The 21,386-nt window shown below is 44.3% G+C and overlaps 2 protein-coding genes across 2 annotated transcripts; both read right to left on the bottom strand.

Moving 5' to 3' along the window:
- Nucleotides 1–535: 535 nt before the first annotated feature.
- On the bottom strand, nt 536–7,346 carry LOC118209382. The gene is made up of 8 exons (XM_035384637.1): nt 6,223–7,346; nt 5,498–5,537; nt 3,635–3,786; nt 3,083–3,284; nt 2,270–2,426; nt 1,995–2,049; nt 1,021–1,101; nt 536–921 (listed from the first exon to the last, which is right to left on the bottom strand). Exons 2-8 carry the CDS (start codon nt 5,532–5,534, stop codon nt 742–744), a joined length of 864 nt encoding a protein of 287 aa, XP_035240528.1. The 5' UTR covers nt 5,535–5,537; nt 6,223–7,346; the 3' UTR covers nt 536–741.
- Nucleotides 7,347–7,547: 201 nt separating this feature from the next.
- mpzl3 (myelin protein zero-like 3) lies at nt 7,548–19,921 on the bottom strand. The gene is made up of 6 exons (XM_035384638.1): nt 19,673–19,921; nt 14,992–15,158; nt 11,197–11,407; nt 10,513–10,675; nt 9,691–9,760; nt 7,548–9,598 (listed from the first exon to the last, which is right to left on the bottom strand). The coding sequence occupies exons 1-6, from the start codon at nt 19,740–19,742 to the stop codon at nt 9,524–9,526; spliced, it is 756 nt and encodes a 251-aa protein (XP_035240529.1). The 5' UTR covers nt 19,743–19,921; the 3' UTR covers nt 7,548–9,523.
- Nucleotides 19,922–21,386: the final 1,465 nt, after the last annotated feature.

Below are 21,386 nucleotides of genomic sequence, written 5' to 3'. Positions count from 1 at the left end.
CAGATTTTATCATTGTTATGCAAGTATTACTGCTCAAAATATTTTGGTTATATATGTTATTTTTAAAATTGACTGTCTTTAAATAGGTTAGTGGTATTTTATAATGAGGATATTTCACACTAATGTAAGCGTTGCATTGCCGAAACCTGCATGCATGCACTTATGCAAGTCACACCGACAAGAGCATCAGCTAAATGCCTAAATGTAATGTAAATGTAATCCTGGCTCAATTAGATAATTATCCTTATTATCCAGACAAATCCTGATTTAGTGATTAGATTACATCACAAACATTTAATGTAATGGATACAAGAACGGCAGATTTTGCATACAAATTCCTGTCATAAGACCAGGTCAGGTGGAAGACCATTAGACATGTTCTTTTTAGACTGAAAAAGTTGTGCGTTTGGCCCGGGAGGATTCTGGACTTGTATAAGAGAGGACAAAGGAAGTTAGAAGCAGGCAAACAATAATGAGGCGATGCACGAACGTGATCTGACTTGGTGTGAAGAACATATTGTTTTGTTTTTATAACTTCACACCGCTGTCCTTTAGGGGGCGCGGGCATCCAGTGCGGTTTACAGCGCTAACGCGAACGCAAAGGGAGCCGCGCGCTACCCCGAAGGCTCGATTCAGACCAGCGCCGCTGCGTTCGGAGGCACCCATCAGAATGCCGCAGCCGCCGCCCCGGCAGCCGGACGCAGACGACGTGCCATTGGTCCCATCCAAGTTCCGTCCGTCCTACGAGAGTCCGGATTGGTCAATCACATGGCAGGAGGCAGCACTGCTGTCGGGATGTGGGGAGGGGAGGTTCTCGTTTTTCACACGGGGAGGGTTTTCTTGAGCGCACCACTCCGTCGGGATCCCCTTCCTGTTGGGGCTCGGCTGGGCTTGGAGGCCGGGTGGAACCGGTCGCCCATGCTGCCCGAAGATGACGGAAGAATTAAAGGGTGACACCACCATCCAGAAAATGTGTAGGCATGTCATAAGGCATATCAGCCCTAAATATATGACGCTCACCATGGTGACATAGATGCTTTCCTCTTTGGACGCCGGAGGGGGTGCCTTGCCCCTCTGCAGGGTCACGTAGCAGTCCTGGTCCTGGGACAGGGGTGAGGGGTGTTTAGGTACAGGTCTGGACACAATCAAAAACTGCATTTGCTTCTTCAGGAATACACTTTGGTGACTCTTGGTGACAGCAGTCCCTAAATCTCATTTGTCAAACTGTTTGTGAAGAAGTAGCTGAAGGGTTAAAAAAATTTTTAATCCATATTGTTATTACATTTTAACTTCCATGTCATAAGGGTTGGACGAGCAGCCGTGCCAGTCAGCGGCCAGTCTTCAACTCCTACAGGCCTTGGGGGGAAAATAGAACAAGGGAGCATGCAGCTGGACAGGGGGAAACTAAGTTTTACTTTCCCACCTAATGAGGTGGCTGTCCTTGGTACTGACACATACATGATTGCACAGCCAGTCTTAGAGGGAATTCATTATTGCTGCAAATAATGCCTTTTAGTACGGTGTTGACTTTGTTGGCAGGCATACTCTTTCTGCAGAAATATAATGAATACAAGTATTCATATATTTGGGGATATCAAACTCTGATCCTGGATGGCAGTGGCGTCAGTAGATTATTTGTGTTTCCTTTCGATCAGGAACCAATTTAGGCCTTGGAAACAAGGAGCATGGACACTTTAGTATGTCAAAGTATGTGTGTCTGTGTCCAGTAGGTATATCCGCACACTGTTTTTTCTGCTCCCAAAGTGATTTATTGGTACAACGTTTCGACCTCAAAGGTCTTTGTCAGGTACGTGGTTGTAGCTGACGAAGACCTTTGAGGTCGAAACGCTGTACCAATAAATCACTTTGGGAGCAGATAAAACAGTGTGTGGATATACTCTCTCTTCTATACTAACTATTTTTTTATCCTGCACCTGTTGGAATATTTTGGATGTGCGTGCATTCCCCGGGCTGCATCTGTGTCCAGCAGGTACCTTATCTTTGTGAGGACATTTTTCTTCTGTGGATGCAGGTGTCCCCTGGTTCTTTCTGAAATAGCACATTGTGGACACACTAAATCAGAGGCGAAATCCAAATGCACATCAAAGCATTTTTATCTGCCATTCTTCCGCAACTCAGTTTTTGTGGGTGAAATTCACACACACGCACGCACGCACGCACGCACGCACGCACGCACACACACGCACACACGCACACACGCACACACGCACGCACGCACATCCTTCCATCCTGCTCCTGTTGTTCTCACCTCGAGGTGTTCCACTGGCCCCGCCCCCTCCTCCAGTATGCCCCCACTCCCAGCATGCTTCCTGCTGCCAGCACCAGAAGCCCCGCCCCACAGCACCCCAGGATCAGCCTCAGCGGTAATGGCACGGAGGGGTCAGAGTTCACCATAATGCGTCTGCCTGTAAGGATGAAGAGGAGGAGATGAGCTCATCTTAGTGAGCCTCTCTTTTCTCTAACAGGTTACATTTTGATCCAGTGGAAAAACAAGACACTAGTAATCAAGAAATAAAGGGAAAATCCACACACTAAACTGCTTATCACCAACTCACAGCAAGCCACAATGTTTCAATCCAACTTGGATCTTTGTTCAGCTGTAATAAAGCTCAAATAATATCGTCTAGCTTCTAGGGAGTTCACCTTTTACAATCTATTAAAGAAGGATGTGGTTCTGCTCAGAGGCATTGACCTGTCGACTGTGTCAGTCACTTTTGAAGACTTCAGCAGAGACCCTCAGGGGTTGTTCTTGCTTAAAGAGGAGTATCTTTGCTGACTGAATCCTCGCTTCCATAGGAAATGTTGTGGTCAACAATTCACTGGCCTGCAGGCCACAGTCAGCACTGATATGGGCAGGGCTTCATTTCGGGCTCCATTTTCATGGGACACACCACCGCAGTTAGCAGCACGTGGCACACGGCTCCTTAAATTCACATCTTTTTTAACTTCTTATCATCACAAGCAGGAAGCTGATGTATAACCCAAAACTCACTTACAAGGTTCAATGCATGTTACTTGTGTGGTCATCAAAAGCTGCACAAGTGCGGCGCAGTACTGGTACCTGACCCGCGGGGGGCGACGGCGAGCAGAGTGCGGTTTTTGTAGATGAACCCACTGCCAGAAGGACGCACGAGGCAAGTGTAGGTCCCGGCGTGCTGCGGAGTCACTGACCGCAAGAGTACCGAGAAGTCGCCTGCCAAAATGTCCCCCACATATTCGAGGTGGGAACGACCAGTTTGATTCAGATAATAAAACGCGACGACCTGCATGTGAAACAAAAAACTGTGAGACACTGTGCAAGGTCTTTGCATTCAGTGGTATTCCTTAGCGCTTCATAATGTCATATAACTGTACAGAAATACTGTGGATAGTGAAAGTGTGCAAGTGAAATAAATTGTTACTTTGTACGTGCCATGAATCTTGTGCATGTTGAGTAAAGTGAAACTTACTCCTCATGTTTACCTTGCGATACCTTACCTCACTATACAAAAAATGTTTGGCTGTTATGTTTTTTTTGTAGTAAACCACACTGCTGCATTGCTAATTCACTCACGCTAGTTACGCATGTTGTGTATGTTCTATCCTAAAATAAACAGATTGAAAGGAACGTTACTGTGTCATTGAATTCCCAGGTGACGTGGACAGTGTGATCCAAGGGGCCTGGACAGGTGGAGAATGTGCAGGTCAGGCGTACGTCGGACCCCTCCTGCACCCGGTTTGCGGGATCAGTCAGCACACAGCCCCGGCTACGGCTCGCAGCGCTCACTGTGACACACATACGGGCACATAGACAAGAACATTCATGCATGCACCCAAGTGTAAACACACGCATTCTGTGAAGTGACCGACCGTATGGCCATATGATGTGAATATGGCTTAAGAAGTTACATGAATACGTCCAAAGGAACAGCCACATTTTGTCAGTGCAGTACTCTTTGAGACAAAGACAAATACAAAAAATATAATATAAAATCTCTGTTTCAGTAACAAACCTTTTCCTATGTACATGTGCCATTCATTTACACAGAATGTTTGAACGCGTAGGTTTGAGCTGGACTAACCTTCACGCTAACAATCATATCACCGCCAATTTAATATAATAAAGTTCTCATAATTGGCCCTCACCCCCCCCACCCCAAGTCAGACATTCAGAAAGTCACACGGCCTGAAATGACCTACATGTAAATGCAATCACCGTTTTTAATGGATGGGATTGACGTGGTTGACACCAAACGGGGTCACTGCTATATATTATTAGCCATATGGCCACAGTTGGACATTTCCTCTTCCCACAGCAACCTGCACTTCTTGAAACACAAACTGAGGTGTTTGTTCTTGTTTCCGGTATTAACTTATAGTCCTTGAACTGAAACTTGCCTGTGTCAACGCTGTTTTCTCTTCCTCAGATAAAATAACAACCGAATGAAATAATGATAAAGAGGAAAATAAAACAGGACACACAAAAAAAAACAACTGCTAAACATTTCTTAATGTGATGGAAAAACGACATCCTTTCTCACAGGCGGCTTTATTTACAAGAAATAATATTAATTTGACAAAAGTGAATGTGCTTGTGGTAGGGTGGGCGTGGTTTTGCGTTGGCTGCAGAGAGAGAGTGGGCGGGGCGGCTCTCGGAACTCTGCACCACAGCTGGTGGGGATTATTAATCAGCACTGATGGTTAATTGTTTGATTGATGGACAATGTGCTGATTACCTCGAGAGTGAGCCTGGACGCTTAAAAGCTGGTCTACAGAAACAGAAGCGAACGGACTGGAGACGGAGGAAGAGCTGACGGACAGTCAGCAGTGAAGTGTGTGTATACCGAACAAAAAGCCGCGTGGCGGCCGTAAAATAAAAAGACGCATTCGCGTCCAAAAATAAACTCTCGTCTCTCTCATCTCTTAAACGAGTGGTGGCGCTCGGCTTGCTACAGTGCTCTTCAAAGCTCTGATACGAATAACCAAAATAAGATCTCGCCTGTGCCATACGATAAGTACCGCATTGACCAGTGTCAACCCACACGTGTGCAGCTGGGAATCACCGACTGCATTACTGCAAAACCACTGAGTAAAGAGCCTATACATTATTGAGCTTCATTGTAAAAGCATTGTTAAGCGAGGGGTGCTGACATATTAATGCCAAACCTGCACCATTGTTTAGACCAGGGGTGTCTAATCTTATCCAATGTGGGTGCGAGTTTTTGTTTTAGCCCAACACAATGACAGCCGATTTAAATAAATGGCAATTTGACATGCATCCATAGGTCAACAATAGCATCAATATCCTACGATAATTTACAATAGCAAAATTCATATCATCATAATTCACTGGAACCTGCCACAACAGCACTACAATAAAAATCAAAAGAGTTCCGAGTTCAGACTCAGTGTACTAAAATACAATACCAATAAAAAGGTTATGTTGTTACGGTACATTTAGAGGACAAAGGGCCACTATTCCAGGATTCATGCTTACCACAGAAAATGATGACTGTCCAGACAGCACAGTCCATCCTCTGGTAAAAAGACAGAGAGTAGAAAAGGTCAGATACAGTTGCCATGTGGGTTGTTTTTTTTAGAGATAGTTTATTTAAATAAGCATTAATGGACTTAAAAAAACATTTTTCAAACAATTTCTAGTTAATGGAAAAAAAAAGGACATTTTCTTTTGCAAATGTTTGATGGTTATATACCGACATGATTTTAGTTGAAGGCAGGAGAGTTTTCTCTATGACAAACTAGGCCTTGCAGCCGGGCCCCTCCATCCCCAGGCACCAAACCTCCCAAGGACAAGGAGTTAGAAATTTTGTGTGTGTGTGTCTGTCTGTCTGTGTGTGTCTGTGTGTGTCGGTTTGATGCCCCATCAGAAGTTTGATCTGGCCTGAAATGTGAAACCCACACAGGATAAAGTGGGTCACAAAGTACATCTGTGCGTCACAGTACTGCCGTCACGTCCTCCAGACTCACAGCTTGTAAGCGTCCCATCGTAGGGGACCAGTGTCGGCTCGTCTTCGGCGTTCTTCAACACGCAAGTAATTAATTTTACCTACCGATTGGGTGGACTCCACATACCGTCTTTACCGATTCCTAAACATGCTACCGATTCAAAGGAAAGAACAAAAACCCACAAATATAGCAGCCCTCAAATACCTGAGTTTGACTTGACCGAAAAGCGCTAAAGTGCTTAAGAAAGTATCTCACCTGGGTTTGCTCCCCGCTTCACTGTAGTAACGGCGTAGTTGGCGAGTTCACTGCTGAACCAGCTACTGAACTCTGTGCTGGACCTGGGGGCTGCTCCAACCGCTGGAGTCAGTCCAACTCAGTCCAGTTTCTGTACGGTCGTTGACCCTCTGCTGATACCGCAGTCCAGATCCTGTCGCGCGTTCCGGTCCCACCGCTGGCCACCAATCTCGTCTTTGGGACTCCAAAGAGCCCTGGGTGTCCGTCTGCCTCCGTTGGTGCTGGACTCCACAGTGGTAGAGTCTCCGGATTTGGTCTTGAGCTCAGGGGGACAGTCTAGCTGTACGGCTGTTCAGTGGGCTCTGTGGTGGCCCCTGTGGTGGCCCCTGTAGTGGCCCCAGAAAGGACTATCCTCAGGCCGGACCCACTGAGGAGCGTCAGGCTTGAGAGCGTCCTGTGGACAGACTGTCAAGGTTCACTCACCACTGACGGTTCCTGTGTGAGTCATGCGTTTTCAGCAAGGGGGCTGCGAAGGGCCGTTTCACTTCCGCAAAAAGGCTGAGCCCCTTCTAAACTACAGGCATTACACCTCCGCACCAAACAAACAGAGAGCGAATGAAGACGCATCCCGCGGGTTCTTCAGAAAAGGGATGTCAACTTCCACACACACCCTACTTCCTGAAACGCTCCCCACATCCCCGCTCCCGACTGCACATTTAAGACTGGATTCTGTGGAAACTGCACACTTCTCCGGTCTCAAGTCCCTCTGGGCAAGTCAAGACACCAACAAAGCCCTTATCTATGAGCAGCAGACATTTAAAAAAATCCTATTCCTGCAGCTTGTGGTCAGAGGCTATATTAAAAATATACTCCCCATCCTCTTGGCAACTTACTTTAAAATTCCTGAGAGGAGAATACAAGTTTAAATATTGTTTGGGCGGTGGACAGGAGCATTTAACGGCCATTTAACTATACCCAAGAGTTTTCAGTGGATTTTATGTGTCTGTGAATCATCCAAATTACAATTATTATTGTTTTATTCAAATTATTGCAAGGTGATGAATTATATTCAAATTGACAAATTATAGTGTAGTGTAGTATGTATTTTTATTGAACAAATTCAATGGAATAATCTCTATATAAACAATATATGCAATAATCTCTATATATATATATATATACACAACTCTGTACTTCATGTAAAATATTACCAACTTCTGTGTAGGAAAATGATATATTAATGTTCTTTTTAAGGAATTAAATACTAAGAATCTCCAAGAGTTTGATATTAAACATAAAAGTTAATTACAGTCAGACCTCATCGTGGACAAACGTAAAAACAGGAATCCCTTAACTTGGTGCTTTATTGCAATCCCACATGAAAGAAAAGCATGCATTAACGAGGGACACCGTGATTCACTGAACCCTGCACGGTCAATTGGCGCTTTTCTAGGTTCCACCTGTTGAAATACGCAGTGTTAAAATAACCAGTCCAGAACTGCACCGTTCATGTGCGTAACAGGACCGAAAAAAAAGCACGTATGGTGGTGAACCAAAAGAATTTCACTTCCTGCGCGCACAGCCAGTGGCTCACGATGAATTTTCCAGTGCAAAGAGAGATCAAATTTCCATTTACAAATGAAGCTCGAAATGAGGACCCAGGACTGGCCATCGTACAACAGGATTCCCCTAACATTCTGAAACCATTCAGCATTCACCCCACAGGTTTCATTTCTTCCATTCTCTTTTTGTCTAACGAGGCTGACATTTCACCGAAATAAAAAAAAAAAAGACAAGATGGCCAAAAGTACCATTCCGTGGACCAGTCCATGAACCTATACCCACGCAACAGTGTGGTAGCACATAGACAAAAACAAAAACAAAAAACATTCCTTTGAGGCAGTGCACCTCTTGAAACAAATTATAAAGTACATAATAACTTACATTATAGGCAAGAAGTAAGCTTACATACAATTACAAGGAAAATAATTACAGTGGAAAAAACATGATGCGTGCTTCCCAATCCCTGGTTTTCATCAAAGCTTCATTAGTTATCAATGACTGAGCTCTTAACCGAAATATGAGAATGACCTAATTTAACTTTTCTGCCACCATTCTGTACAGCAATCGTTGGGTGTTTTGGGGTATCTGGCTGAACAGAAATAAGTCATCAGTCATTTCTTCCATGTGAGTTCATTCAGGCCTTTAAATATAAAATAAAGAATATAATTTAACCCTTAAATCCAGTTTCCAGAATAACAGTTTAATTGTTCAGTTGCCCATCTTAATTCCAAAAATGGGGATGGCCATCCCAGATCCTGGAGGGCTGCTGGATTCATTGGTTTTTCAAATTTCCTTACAATTAATTTATCAATTAGAGCAACTTATAGTTAATTCAATCGGTTTCATGGGTCTTGCTGATTTTGAGGTCAAAACACAAACCAGCAGACCCCTAATGACCTTTACTGACGTTTCATGGCCAGACTTGGCCGCCCATGGCCCGCAGCAATTAAACAATTAACTAGGCTTGTCTCAAACAGCTGCCCAATGTTTTTAAAAAGGGAGACAGTTACAAGAACTTGTCAGTGAAAACCCCATAGTTCTCACCATGATAAAACGCATTCTACCAAACATTGCTTTCACTTGTGGTTTTCAAACAAATTAACGGCCTTTCAGCTGAACACAGATCATTGTGCAGTCAACAGCTCAATCGCTCCAACATTACCCATTAGAAAGTAGATTAAAAGGAAAACTAGCAAAGGCAAAACCAGGGTTGGGAACACTCAATGGCCCAGGGCAACAATGAGAATTAGAGCTTACATAAATACCGACTTATTGTAATCTACAGCGTGTATGTGCAAGAGGGATACATCAGGAGAGATGGCTGGAGAATATCACATGTGTGTGAGTGTGTGTCTCTGTCTGTCTATCTGTCTAAGGTCTCCCACACCAGCAGTTTCTCTTGGGTTGAAAAGCCAACAGCTTGCCAGATCAAGCACGTCTCACGAATGCAAACGAGAAACTGAATCATCCCGCGAGTGTCCGTTCGGTTCTTCCCGTGAACCCCGGTAGCCCGTCACCGTGGCGACGCGCAGACCGGCAGCACAGGAGGAGCCGAGGTGTAAATGATGCTGAGGAGGCCGGGTGAGTGCATCGTCCGTCTGCTTGTGAAACGTCCAGAACGTCCAGAACGGTCCTATTCTACCAGTGCTCCGTGAACAAGCGACCGAGCAAGCATCCTCAAACCTAGTGTTTCCGCCCCAATTCCCAGAGACGGGGCAGGGAGACTGCTGCACTTCTCCTGCTCCGCCGGCAGAGGGAGCTAACACTCAGTCTCTGCGTCAGTTGCCCCTCCCTGCAGCCTTTCATCGTGGAAGTAATACTCGTCGTCAAAGTCCTGGGGGTGAGGAAGAGGAGGAGGCGATGCATCAGTTTTGGCTTTAAAACCTTGATCCAGGCACAGTGCTTAACGGAAAGGAAATATCTTACCCGGCAGTAGAGCTCACAGCATCCGATATGCTTCTCTTTGTGAGTTGGGTCCATATAGACAGCCGCCTCTCTGTACACATCACAAAAATAATATCACATTTTCACAACAGTCAGGTACATTCGTATGGTTACAGAAATTCTGATAACCAGTTCTTTAGCCCTTTAAGGTCGCGAGATCACAAACGTGTGATCAGAATTTTCTTAAGTGAACATTCTAATGCTGAAGTGATAAAACAATAACTACTGGTAACTGAATGCAATGGAGTTTTAGAACACCGACTTCATAATTAAAAAAAAAAAAAAAAAAAAAACACCCTAAAAAAAAAAAAACCTACTCTTCAAAGGGTTAAACTAAGCAACAACTGCACCATCGCAGGGCAAGACGTGCAATGGCTGTACACCAGCACTTTGAGGCAGGAACTCGCACTCATGCAAGCACTGTTCGGATTCACAGACATCACAAAACGCTGCACACCAAGGGCGGGGGTACATTACACGAGCTGCAGGCTCCCCATTGGTTTTTTTCTGATCGGGACCGAATCATACGCTTCATAGGCAGTCCCACCCGCGAGAGATCAACCCGATGCCCTCAAAGGCAGCCGTCTACCTGAGCGACAGGTAGCTGCCCAAGCAGCAGCACAGCCAGCGTCACCGCAACACGGAAATTAGAGGAACGGCATCTACGACGGGACATTCTTCAAATATCAGCCCTTGAGGGGCCACGCATCGCCTCCCACTGCCGGAGAGCTGGAGAGCCGGAGAATGTCAGGTAAGACGGTGCTTGTGAGGACACCGTAGGAGGACCCCAGACTGCACACTCACCCCTCTTTGACCTCGATGGGGGAGGGGACAGGTTTGGCCCGTTGGACCCCACAGCTCTTGGAGCAGCACCACATCCGACCCAGCAGGATGGGAGCGATGATGGCCGACGGCAGCAGTACCAGGCCCATCAGGACGGCCACGTCAGTGAAGCGGACAGCGAGCTCTGTCAGAGGAGGGAGACATCGCGGGGACACAATGAGAGCACATCTAAGGCACACGCTAGGAGAACAGGCATGTCCTCGCTCTTCAGAAGTATACACATTCAAGCTCTCTGTCTGCCTGTCGCTCTCTCTCTCATACACACACACACACACACAGACACACACACACACACACACACACACAAATGTACAGACAAACCTCTACGTAATGAGACAAATAGGAACACACATACACACACCTCCACATAAGACAAACAGGAACACACACATACACATGCGTACGCACGCACGCACACGCACGCACACACACCTCTACATAACAAGACAAATAGGAAGACACACACACACACACACACACACCCCTCTACATAACAAGACAAATAGGAATGAACACACACACACACACACACACACACACACACACACACAAACCTCTACATGACAAGACAAATAGGAACACACACTTGCAATGCTTTCCACAGCCCAGACTGGGCCCGGTCGGGTTCCCGTAGGGTTTACTTACGTTTGGGCACGACGGACAGCCGAATCTGGCTGGGGGTACCGTGGACGTCAGGGGGGTTCTTGACATCGCAGGTGTAGGTGCCGTTGTCAGTGAAGCTGGCATTCAGCAGCTGGATTGAGCCATCCCCCCCGGCGGGGTTCCCCAGCCACCTCACGCGCCCCTTAAACTGCCCCTGCAGGGATAGATGGGGTGTAGAAGAGAAGTAGAAGAACTGGAAGAGAGAGAAGAAGGGAGAAGGGAGAGCGACGTGAGAGGCTTCTCCCTAAAAGGGGAAATTCATTCCACCAGAAAAACCTCAGATATTACACCTCGGTCCCAAAGCCATCGACTGCGGCTGCCCTGTGTCACTGACCTCATTTGGCTAGATTACATTAGCGTCCCTTTATTTCAGCAAGGCTAACAAAAAGCCTTTATTTCAGCAGGGATGAATAAAGCACTCACCATTATGATCAAGTGTCCACCGTAGGGAGCTGATCAGTAACGGAACAGAAAAGGGCATTTCGGGTGGTACTATGAGAACAGGAGACCCAGGAAATCCATTTGGTTTTTACATACCAGTTATTTATAAACCATGTTTACACGCCATAACTGATATGGTGTGTGCACTCGGTATGACCAGCTGAATGCTTCCTCTGATATAAAAAAATGTATGCAAGACATTTACACAAATACATAGAAACTTATTTGGGGGACTTGACAGCAGTTGTTAAAAATGGGAGACATACGATGAAAGAAAGGTCAGTTACTTCAGAAATCAGGCCTTCGGATCATTCTAAACCCAGAGACTGGCATGAAGTAAATCACGCAGATGCACACACACACAGACGCGCACACACACACACACACACACACACACACACACACAGACGCACACACACACACACACAGACGCACACACACAGGCACACGCAGACGCATGCATGCAGATGTGCACACACACACACAGGTATATACAGACACACACACACACAGGCACACACAGACGCGCACACACACAGGCACACACAGACGCACGCACATGCATACAGATGCAAGTGCACATGCATGCACACACACACACACACACACACACACACACACTGATCTGGCTCTCACATCCCCGCTCCATGTGCAGGTGACAACAGTGATGATTGCACCTGCCCCTTCTGTGGCCAGTGCCCTCCATTCACTCACACTTCCTTTTTCCTCAAATGGCTCACTCCAAGACCTACCCTAGAAAAACCCTGGCCTCCCCACAGCCTCAACGTCTGGGTAACCCTGTGACCCTACCAGAGCTGCCACACAGAGTCATGTGACCTCATAACGCACTCTTACGTTTGTCCTCCAGTTCCTGCACATTGGTTATTGCAGCTTTATAAGATTCCATCCTTTTTAATTAAGGCTTTGCCCACTCAAAAAACCACAGCTATTGTTCACTTATATGTTAATAAATACGTTATGTGAAATGACGATGATATTTGTGCGGTATAAATTTTGTAAAATAAATGTGCACATGCTCTGCACATGGGAGTCTTTCAACAGAATTTTGACAGCAAGTCATATTCTGACTGCTGGGAGCCATGTTTAGCTTGATAAACGTTATTTTACACACATGTATACATACAGCTAATACCTCTTCATTGTTACCATGATCTTCATACAATTTCTATCATTGAATTCCCTCTGTATGCTTTTGTGTCCTTGAGTTTTAAATGTAACAGGATGTTGTACATTATGCTGTTTTTAAATGAGGACTGAAAATCTGGAATTACAAGTGTAAATCCCAGTCAATTTACTGATGATATAAGATACGATGTTACCTCTGTGTTCATTTTTTTTTTCATGGTGTAGGGATTGCTAAAGTCAAATTTTTATTAATATTGCCAACACTTAGTAAATAGGCAATACATATCTTATAATCAATATAATTTAATAATTTAAAATTAAGAGTAATATTCCAAATGCAAGCAGGAATGATCTGGATCACAGAATGAGGACAGTCTAGCCAACCCCCTCCCTCTCAGTGTTATCGCTAAGCTGTATGGCTTTATGGTCCTGAATGAGTAATTCAAACTCTGACACTTGAGGACAGAAGACTGCTGACACAGGGCAGAAAATCTGACTGCTCTGCATCCATGCAGGCCAGACATGGTGTCACATGACCCACGCAGCCAACTTTATTTCAGACCTTTAGCTTCAGAAAAGCTAACTGTGGAAAAACAGTACACCAGAAAGGGCGTGAAATTAAATGTTACTGGAAATTACTAAATAACAGTATCAAATGCTGGCACCAGAAAAAAGCCAACTACCGAGCCACTTCTCTAGATCTTAGTTAGACCACTGTCTCCCCCTGCTGGTCTTCACAGGAATGGCTCAGTACAAACACCGCACCCCTCTTACGAAGCAACCCCAACTATCATTTCACATTTTATAATTCCAAGAAATGGTCCTGTTGATGTGAATCAGGTAACTAATGCCCTCCTGTGACAGAAAATTCAATGACATGTTGCAAAACACAACTAGAACAGATCCATTGCACAACGGCAACGTACAAAGTCACAGTAATCAAACACACCCTCTCAAATCAGGTCTGTCTAGTTTGGTACTATTTGTACATAGTCCACACACCATAAAAAAAAAAGAGACTGATGACTCGCCAAAATAAAATTCCTCCACACAGTCAACCCTGGAGCAGACACATCCTCTCTGGCCTGTGGACGTATGGAGGAATTTTATTTTGGCAGGTTGTCAGCTTGCTTCTCACAGCCAAGTGAGACAAAAGCTTTCGCTGTGGGAACGAGGCTTCCACAACACAGCTGTCTAGCTGTCTCCTCGCAAGCAGAACAACGTCCTCACAAGGTTCTTTTAACATTACAGCAACATTGGCACAACGCTGGTGCAACGTCACTACAACACTGAGGAAATGTTCAGTAATGGCCCTGATACTGTGGCCCACAGGTGAAGTTCATACAGTTGATCATACAATTATATCGCAGCCAAAAACAGACACAGATGTACTTAAATTGTTCTCAGGATTTTTTTTCCCCCTATACTAATCATACGTTACTTTGTAATAAATCTTTGTCAAGCATCCCACTTTGTACCAGTAGGATATTTTTGTCCTGTTGTTGATGGAGGCCTAGTTCTGGGCCTAGTTTTCCCATTTTCCCAGGAAGCATCTGTGCAACGGTGTGTAAAAAGCGCAACACATTTAAAACTGGATTGAACTGAGTACATCAAAAACACTATCCGGTGTACAGCTGGACTTTCCCTGGAGCAGTCAGCCTGCCTCCCCAGTGCAGTCAGGGAAGCCTGCATGATATCCTAGGGAAGCCCACATTCTAGCTACCTAGGTATAATGTGCTATTCCAATATTCATGGCGGCCAAGATAAAACTTTACAACAATGAAACAGGCATTTTTTGTACCCATGTGTTACGGTATTTTTGTAAAAATGGACACCGTTAGCCAGAAGATTTTCAGAATTTAACAAATATAATTCTCTAGGCTGAACTGGCTGCACGTATGTATGTGGAGTATCTTGTTTAGAGTTTTTTTTTAATGTAGTTTTCTTAAACGTGTTATTGCTACTGTATACAGCAACATGTTTTTGTTAAAGGGTTAGAAATGCACGCATGCAGTGGTAATAATGCTGAATCCTGCTGCTCCCAGTAATTAGTTAGGCCTACTTCACATCTTCTCAGGGCATTCTTAGACAGGAAGCATGTTGTTTTGTGATGTAGAGGGCAAGACGGAGGGCCCCATTCTATCCCCATTACGGGGGGGTGCGACTGGGCCGATTTTCGCCGGTACTCACGGAGCGGGTGGGGCCCCCACTCAGGGGCCGGTAGGACCAGTCCACCGACACGCGGCTGCTGATTTGGCTGCTGGACTTGAACGTGCAGGTGAGGGTGACGGAGCTCCCGTTGACCGCCTCCACCTCAGAGGAGGTACGCACCTCGATGGGACACACCTGGCACACCGCTGGGGGGGGGGGGGCAGCGGGGTAACGAAAGGAGGACACAGATGGAAAAAGAGCAGGTGATGGGAGGCAGGGTGGATGGACAAACAGAAAGACAGGAGTGACAAAGGGAGAGGGGAAAGATAGAGAGAGAGAAAGAAAGTGAGAGGTAAGAACATAATAGAAAAAGACCAGGAGAGAGTACGGATAGAGTGAGAAAGACAAAATGTGAGATAAACAGAAATGTGTATGAGAGAGGGGGAGAGAGAAAGGCAAAGTGTTTGAGAAATAGAGGGAGAGAGAAACAGATAAAGCACGATAGAAAGGAGTGAGGAAAGAGCCAATGACAAAAAGAAAAAAGAGGGGGCAAAGAGAAGGGATAGAAAAAGATAGGGATCAGGAGAAAAGTGTCAGTGTCAGCACATCAATCTTGGGAACAGAATGCACTAGTCACAGAGAGGTTAAGTGAGACAAAAACTGCAACCAGTCACCATTGTTACTGACACCAAAACATGACCTTCCCCTGCAGAGTGGCTTCTAACAATGCAGGTAAAACATTTTTTTTTGAAGACCCTGGTGTCCCCTTTCAGAAAGAAGCACTTGTTAGGACCCAGCTTCTTCCCGCGGAGTCAAAGACAGGACGATGCAGGAACTCACCAAGACAACAAACACTTTACTGAAGAAAGTAAAAGTTTATTGTAATCACGCTGGCCAGCGGGAAGGTCACTGAAACACAACACAAGTTTGTGGTACAGAAACCCACCCCGCACTGGTCTTCTAGCCTGGTTGAAATGCCCTCTGGGGCCTTGGCTGGGTTACGCACGTCCATCCTATCTGCGAGTGCCTATCTCTTTGTTCCCTAAACAACCAAGCCTTTTACGTTGCCTGATACTGTATGGCCTCACTACTTCCAGGGGAGAAACACTCCGAACCCATCAGTTCCCCATTTTGAATTGGTGATGAGAAACTCTTTCCCTCACCCACCCACACAAGAAGTGCTATCACATTCTCACTCAACAGTAACTGCTCTCACAGCTCTCACAAGACTGAATAAAGACTCGACAACAAGCTTGAGAATGAAAGTGGGCGGGGAATTACAAGGTTTACGTTGCCAATCAGTCGCAGGGTGGGTCACAAGGTGGACCAATGAAAAGAGCCAGGCCTACAGTTCACTCATAACTTTCCTGCAGGTTGAAATTATAAGAACAAGCGTGCAGACAGTTCAGAGAGTTTTCTGCAGGTCAACATCGTCAAACACCAAACTAACCCAAAAAGTTAATTAAATAAACTTAAGGACAGCACTCTTCTTGGGAGATATTTGTTAAACCAGGGAAAGCTAGAGACGGACGCACCTCAGGGACAAGCTGCTTCGTCAGAGTAAAGAAAAACTGAACAAAACTAACCAACCTAGCCCACGTAATGGCTTCACTCAGAAGCTGCGGCAGGCACAACACGAACACAAGAGATGCTTAGGTCCTGTTTTTTTAAGGAAGTACACCTCGGGAATATTACACTTAACCACAACTGCTACATGCAAACAGGTTTTGCCCTCTACATCTCATCATTGGCTACATCTCATTCAAGCCCCACAGAAGACAGAACCATCTGCCACCATGAGAACAGAAGAGTCTCCAGTTACCTCCTGCCTATCCTCAGGACACACCTCTTTACACATTACCTCCACAATTCAGCTCCTCTACCGAGAACCATCTTGTTGGTTTACATGAAGTGTGCATTTTAAATGTTTTGTTTTTTGTTTTGTTTGTTTTTGTTTACAGTTCCTTGTTTTATATTTATCTAAACTTTTGTTTCTTGTCTATGCATATAATTTTGTCCTTTAACATTTCATGTTTCTTATGCGCTTTGTTCACTCCTGTAAAGCATACAGTGATGGCTTCATCCATTATAGCTCATCCTGGACCAGCAGCCAAAACAATAACAACACAATGGTAACAATATCCTACATTTTAAAGCGACAGTGAACTCCTTATAAATACACTTGGCTGTTGTTTTAATGCAAATCTGACGTATCCAAACAAAGCCGCCGATGTGTATCAGTGAGATCAGGACAGTGAAATGCTGCCCTGCCAGAATGCCTCGGCACCCGCACATCTGGGAATGCGCTGGGGAGGGAAGCCCTACTGGAGCCCCGCCCTTCCGTCCCGTTCCTCTCACGCATTAAGCCCCGGAATGCCGGAGCTTCGCAGGGCGTTACCCTCACGTGGCCCGCACCTTCCATCAAGGGTCAAAGCCTGCCGCACGAAAACTTTCATCTTAGAGAACCCACGTACAGATGTGAACCCACGTACAGATGTGAAGGCTACAGGGTCAGTTAGGGGTGGCTTTACACCAGCATTACCGCAACGGAGACGTGACTTTCATGAGTTGCTTATGTAACATGAGGACTTGTGTTTCGCTTACGTTCTGTGCGCTGAAATATGGTCCAAATGAATCAAAAACAAATCAAACTGTGTCAAGTGTTTTCAAACATACTGTAACTATTCGTTTCGCGGAGTGCAAAATAACATCAATTGTTGAGAAAAAAAAATCATTGTAAAAAGACACAAAGAAAAAAATGGCATGCAATCAACTAACATTCTTTAAGGAGAAAGATCACCATAATATGACATTCTGCATTCGCACCAACAATGGCTTAAAACGGTGCCAATATGACTTGGGTCTACTGTAAGAACCCCAAAATGGTCATGTGTACATCACAGGCTGAACAGTGTCTTACATATCATTACTTTATGTGTAACCACCCCCCCCCCACCCCCAAAACCCCACCATGCAGGACCTGAACCAGGAAGCTCTGGGTTGCAGGTCCTTTCCAAAAAGTGCTAAAGTACATCAATTGCTACACATGTAGTGTCGCCCATGGGTGGGCGTTGCTGTTTCTGTTATTTTGGGCCCATGGTGACATTAGACAATAGCAGGAAGGCCAAGAATCTTTGGCGGCAAATACTAATGGATAGCAATTTCCTAATTATATTATGTAAAAAAAAAAAAAAAAGTGCACTTCATTTTCTACAGCTTTTTCAATATTATTGCATGGTTTTTAGGGCATGGTTTTGATTGGCCCAAACAGTTTTTGTGTTCAATGAAAGACATATTAGATATAAGTTTCTGGTGACCTGTGGGCTTTATAATGGCGGGAATAGGGGCAAACTTTTCAAGTTTGTGGTTTAAAGCAAGAAAATGCATTTCAAGTAGCACCAAAGCAGCCTGCTGTTATCAAGGATGTTACACGTCCGGAGGTTTCAGATTTGTATATCATCCAATTATTCTTTAAAAAAGTTATGTCTAATATAATTTTGGATGGAACCCAGGACCAGCCGCAGGCATAAACACTGTATGCAGTCGTTGAGGGCCATAAGCATCCCTGGGCCATATAATTCAAGTTCTTTTATTTTAGAAAGAAAGAAACTTTAGGGACACAACAAATTCTTGTATAGGGCCACCACAACCCCTACAGCCACTTGCTATGCTGCAACCTGACACCACGGCGTGGAAGAAGAAGTGCCAGAACAGCATTAAAACTGACATTTATGGTAATAAAATAAAACAAATTAGTAAATAAACATTATGAAACTAATCTGCTCACTGAAATAATATTTTAAAAATAATTAAAACTCCGGAAGTCGTACTTTTGACCGCCAGTGCTCGAAGCAGATAACTATTGATAATTAGCCTATATTGCATTCTCAGCTCTTAATGCATGGTCTCATCCGAATTCTAGATCAGACCAGAGCTGCCTTGTGTATTTTTAAATTAAGTTCCACCCTCTAATTAGGGGGAAAAAAAAAAAAAAAAAAAAAACAGGTTCATAATTTTTCGTCAATGCAAATTCCTCCAAATTATATAAACGTGTTATTTCAACCATGTTTTACAAATGTTCCCTTAATTTAACAATAAAAACAATGTGCAATAATAATAACAATAATAATAATAATATTTGCGGATCATTTCCCAAGAAGCATTTCCAGTTAAATTTGAGTACACAACTCAAAGCTGGTTGTTATAAATTGCGAAATTGTTTTCTCGAGTGAAATGATCACCATAACAGCAACTTTACACTGTACATACCGTCAGGAATGGCGAGTTGATTATCACGTAAATCGTCATTTAATTCTGATATAACATAAACACGACGCTTATTATTCAAGTTCACATTTAATATACCAACTAGAATTCAGTTTATGCTTACGCAACGGCAAACCGAAAATGTAGGCCTCGTAAAAAACACATACAGAAGCGTAGCCTATGCGTAGGTGTAAGCTATAATGCGAACCGCTTCTTTTCCCAAATGTTTACTCCAATATATGTTCAGTCACCATACATAAAAGTTTAATTCATGTAATATAATAACAACGGACAGGCGGGAGGTGACAAGTCATATCTTACTTTTACGTAGGCTTAGTATCTACAATTGCAACCTTTCAACAACCACAAAACAACACCAGTCCTATCCTGTGGCTGCTACAAGTAAAACAGCTTCACAAATCAGCATTTATTGTGTTAACTGAAGTAAACTTACCAAGTCCGATAATTAAACAGTGAAACACGGCGTTGTTCGGACATAATCGCCAGGGTATTCGCCATCCCATAGTTTTAAGCGATATAAACGATTAGATTTAGATCAATTCCAAACAAACTAGTCACGGTTTTGGATATTCGGCGTCCATGTTCTCAGTGAGTCAGTCTCTCCATTGCACCGCCCTTGAAGACTACCTGTCAAGCAGGTGTTTCAGGAAGTGAGAAGAGGCTGCGCTCGGGTGTCTCATTACTTCTGTCGCGCACTTAATTGCCTTTACGGTTTTATTTTCAGATACAGTTTTGTCCAAACGCCAAGGCTTTTGCTATATAAAATACAGGGCTCGCGTGCACACACGCGCACACACAGACATCGTAAGACTGCAATAAAAGTTAATCTATCTTAATTCATAATTTATCTTAATTCAGAATCATGTTCGTTTAGATTACGCCATCTGCCTTATTACTGCACTATAGAATGTAGGCCACTGGTGTGTTAATCGTTTGAGGTTTCTAAAAAATATTCCTTTTTAGAAATTCAAAAGATTTATATTTTTTGGGGGGGGGGGGGGGGGGGGGGGTGGAGGACAGTGAAGCAGTCTTTTTAAATCCACACCCCTCGTGTTCCCTTTTTCTCGTTTATCCTCCTCTTCTTGACTCACAGACACACCTTCGTCACGTCGTGGGTGCTCAGAGGAAGCCGGTAATGTTATTTGAGAGCATACTGTCCTGTACCCTAACTTTTTTTGTGTAATCACCTCAAATTGGAATTATATTTTATTTATTTGTCTTGATTTGGTGCAGTGTAGCCTACTCTACCCCCCGGTTCATAATAGGATTTCAACATGCAACCTTATGGAAACTGTTTTTGTGCCTGCTTATTCAAATACTATTTCAGAAATGGCATCCAGAGTTGATGCTTATTATCTGTTCTTTGACTAGTTTTATTAATCTTTGGCACAAAGGTCAAAACTCTAAATAGAAAATGTAAAAAATGGGCATGTGTGATTTTTCAAATGACTCATAATGTAGGTAGCCTACTGTGGCAGCTGGCATTGATGTTTTTCCCTAGCCTGGTCAGGTAACAGGGTCAAGAGATTGCTGTGCTTTGTCTGTCTGCTGTGGACAAATGGGTCTCTCTTTCGCACAATAGCGTGCTTTCGTCAATGAACACAGGGACAAAAAGGCAGTTCCTCCTTCTGGAGAATAAACAGGCAAAGGGCCACCTTCCATTTAGCAACAGGAAGCAACATCTTTAGATGAGAAAATAATGGATAACAAGGAAGTTTCAAAATCACAATGGCGTGGCAACAAATGAGCTTGAGCTGTGTTTTTTTTTTTTTTTTTTTTTGATTAACTGTAGTTTATGTCCTCAAGTTCGTTGTTTAGCCAACGGACAATCCCTGCACAATGTTCAGCTCTGGGTATGCACGTGTGTTGTGTATGTAGCCCACCGTGTGTTGCCCCAACACAAGTGTAGCAACTTCTTTGTATTTGGCCTTGTTTTGTAAAGGCAGGGTACCCAGGGAACAGCTCCTCAGGCCAAGGCAACCCTTATGTGTAGATGAGCAGGGAGTTATTTAAACTGATTCAGTTCCTGACGCTGTGCGCAGATTAAGCAGAACCACAAGGTGGCACTGTTCCCTTCATATTCTTCCTGGGTGCTGCACTGCACTTCTCTTCTGTCCCAGGCATTGGCTCTTTTGTTTCCACCTTGC

The sequence above is a fragment of the Anguilla anguilla genome, chromosome 12 (assembly GCF_013347855.1).
Source record: "Anguilla anguilla isolate fAngAng1 chromosome 12, fAngAng1.pri, whole genome shotgun sequence".
NCBI classification, from domain to species: domain Eukaryota; kingdom Metazoa; phylum Chordata; class Actinopteri; order Anguilliformes; family Anguillidae; genus Anguilla; species Anguilla anguilla.
The sequence above is the reverse complement of the archived record's forward strand: the minus strand, read 5'-3'. Positions and strand labels throughout refer to the sequence as shown.

Bases quoted from the DNA above. Each gene is read 5' to 3' on its own strand.
- LOC118209382 (XM_035384637.1), bottom strand. From the start codon at position 5,534: ATGGACTGTGCTGTCTGGACAGTCATCATTTTCTGTG. The intron at 3,787-5,497 runs GTAAGCATGAAT...TGTGTGTCACAG, and splicing joins GACAGTCATCATTTTCTGTG to TGAGCGCTGCGAGCCGTAGC. The intron at 2,427-3,082 runs GTACCAGTACTG...TCATCCTTACAG, and splicing joins CGTCGCCCCCCGCGGGTCAG to GCAGACGCATTATGGTGAAC.
- mpzl3 (XM_035384638.1), bottom strand. From the start codon at position 19,742: ATGGGATGGCGAATACCCTGGCGATTATGTCCGAACAACGCCGTGTTT. The intron at 15,159-19,672 runs GTAAGTTTACTT...CCCCCCCCCCAG, and splicing joins CTGTTTAATTATCGGACTTG to CGGTGTGCCAGGTGTGTCCC. The intron at 9,599-9,690 runs GTAAGATATTTC...CCTCACCCCCAG, and splicing joins GCTGTGAGCTCTACTGCCGG to GACTTTGACGACGAGTATTA.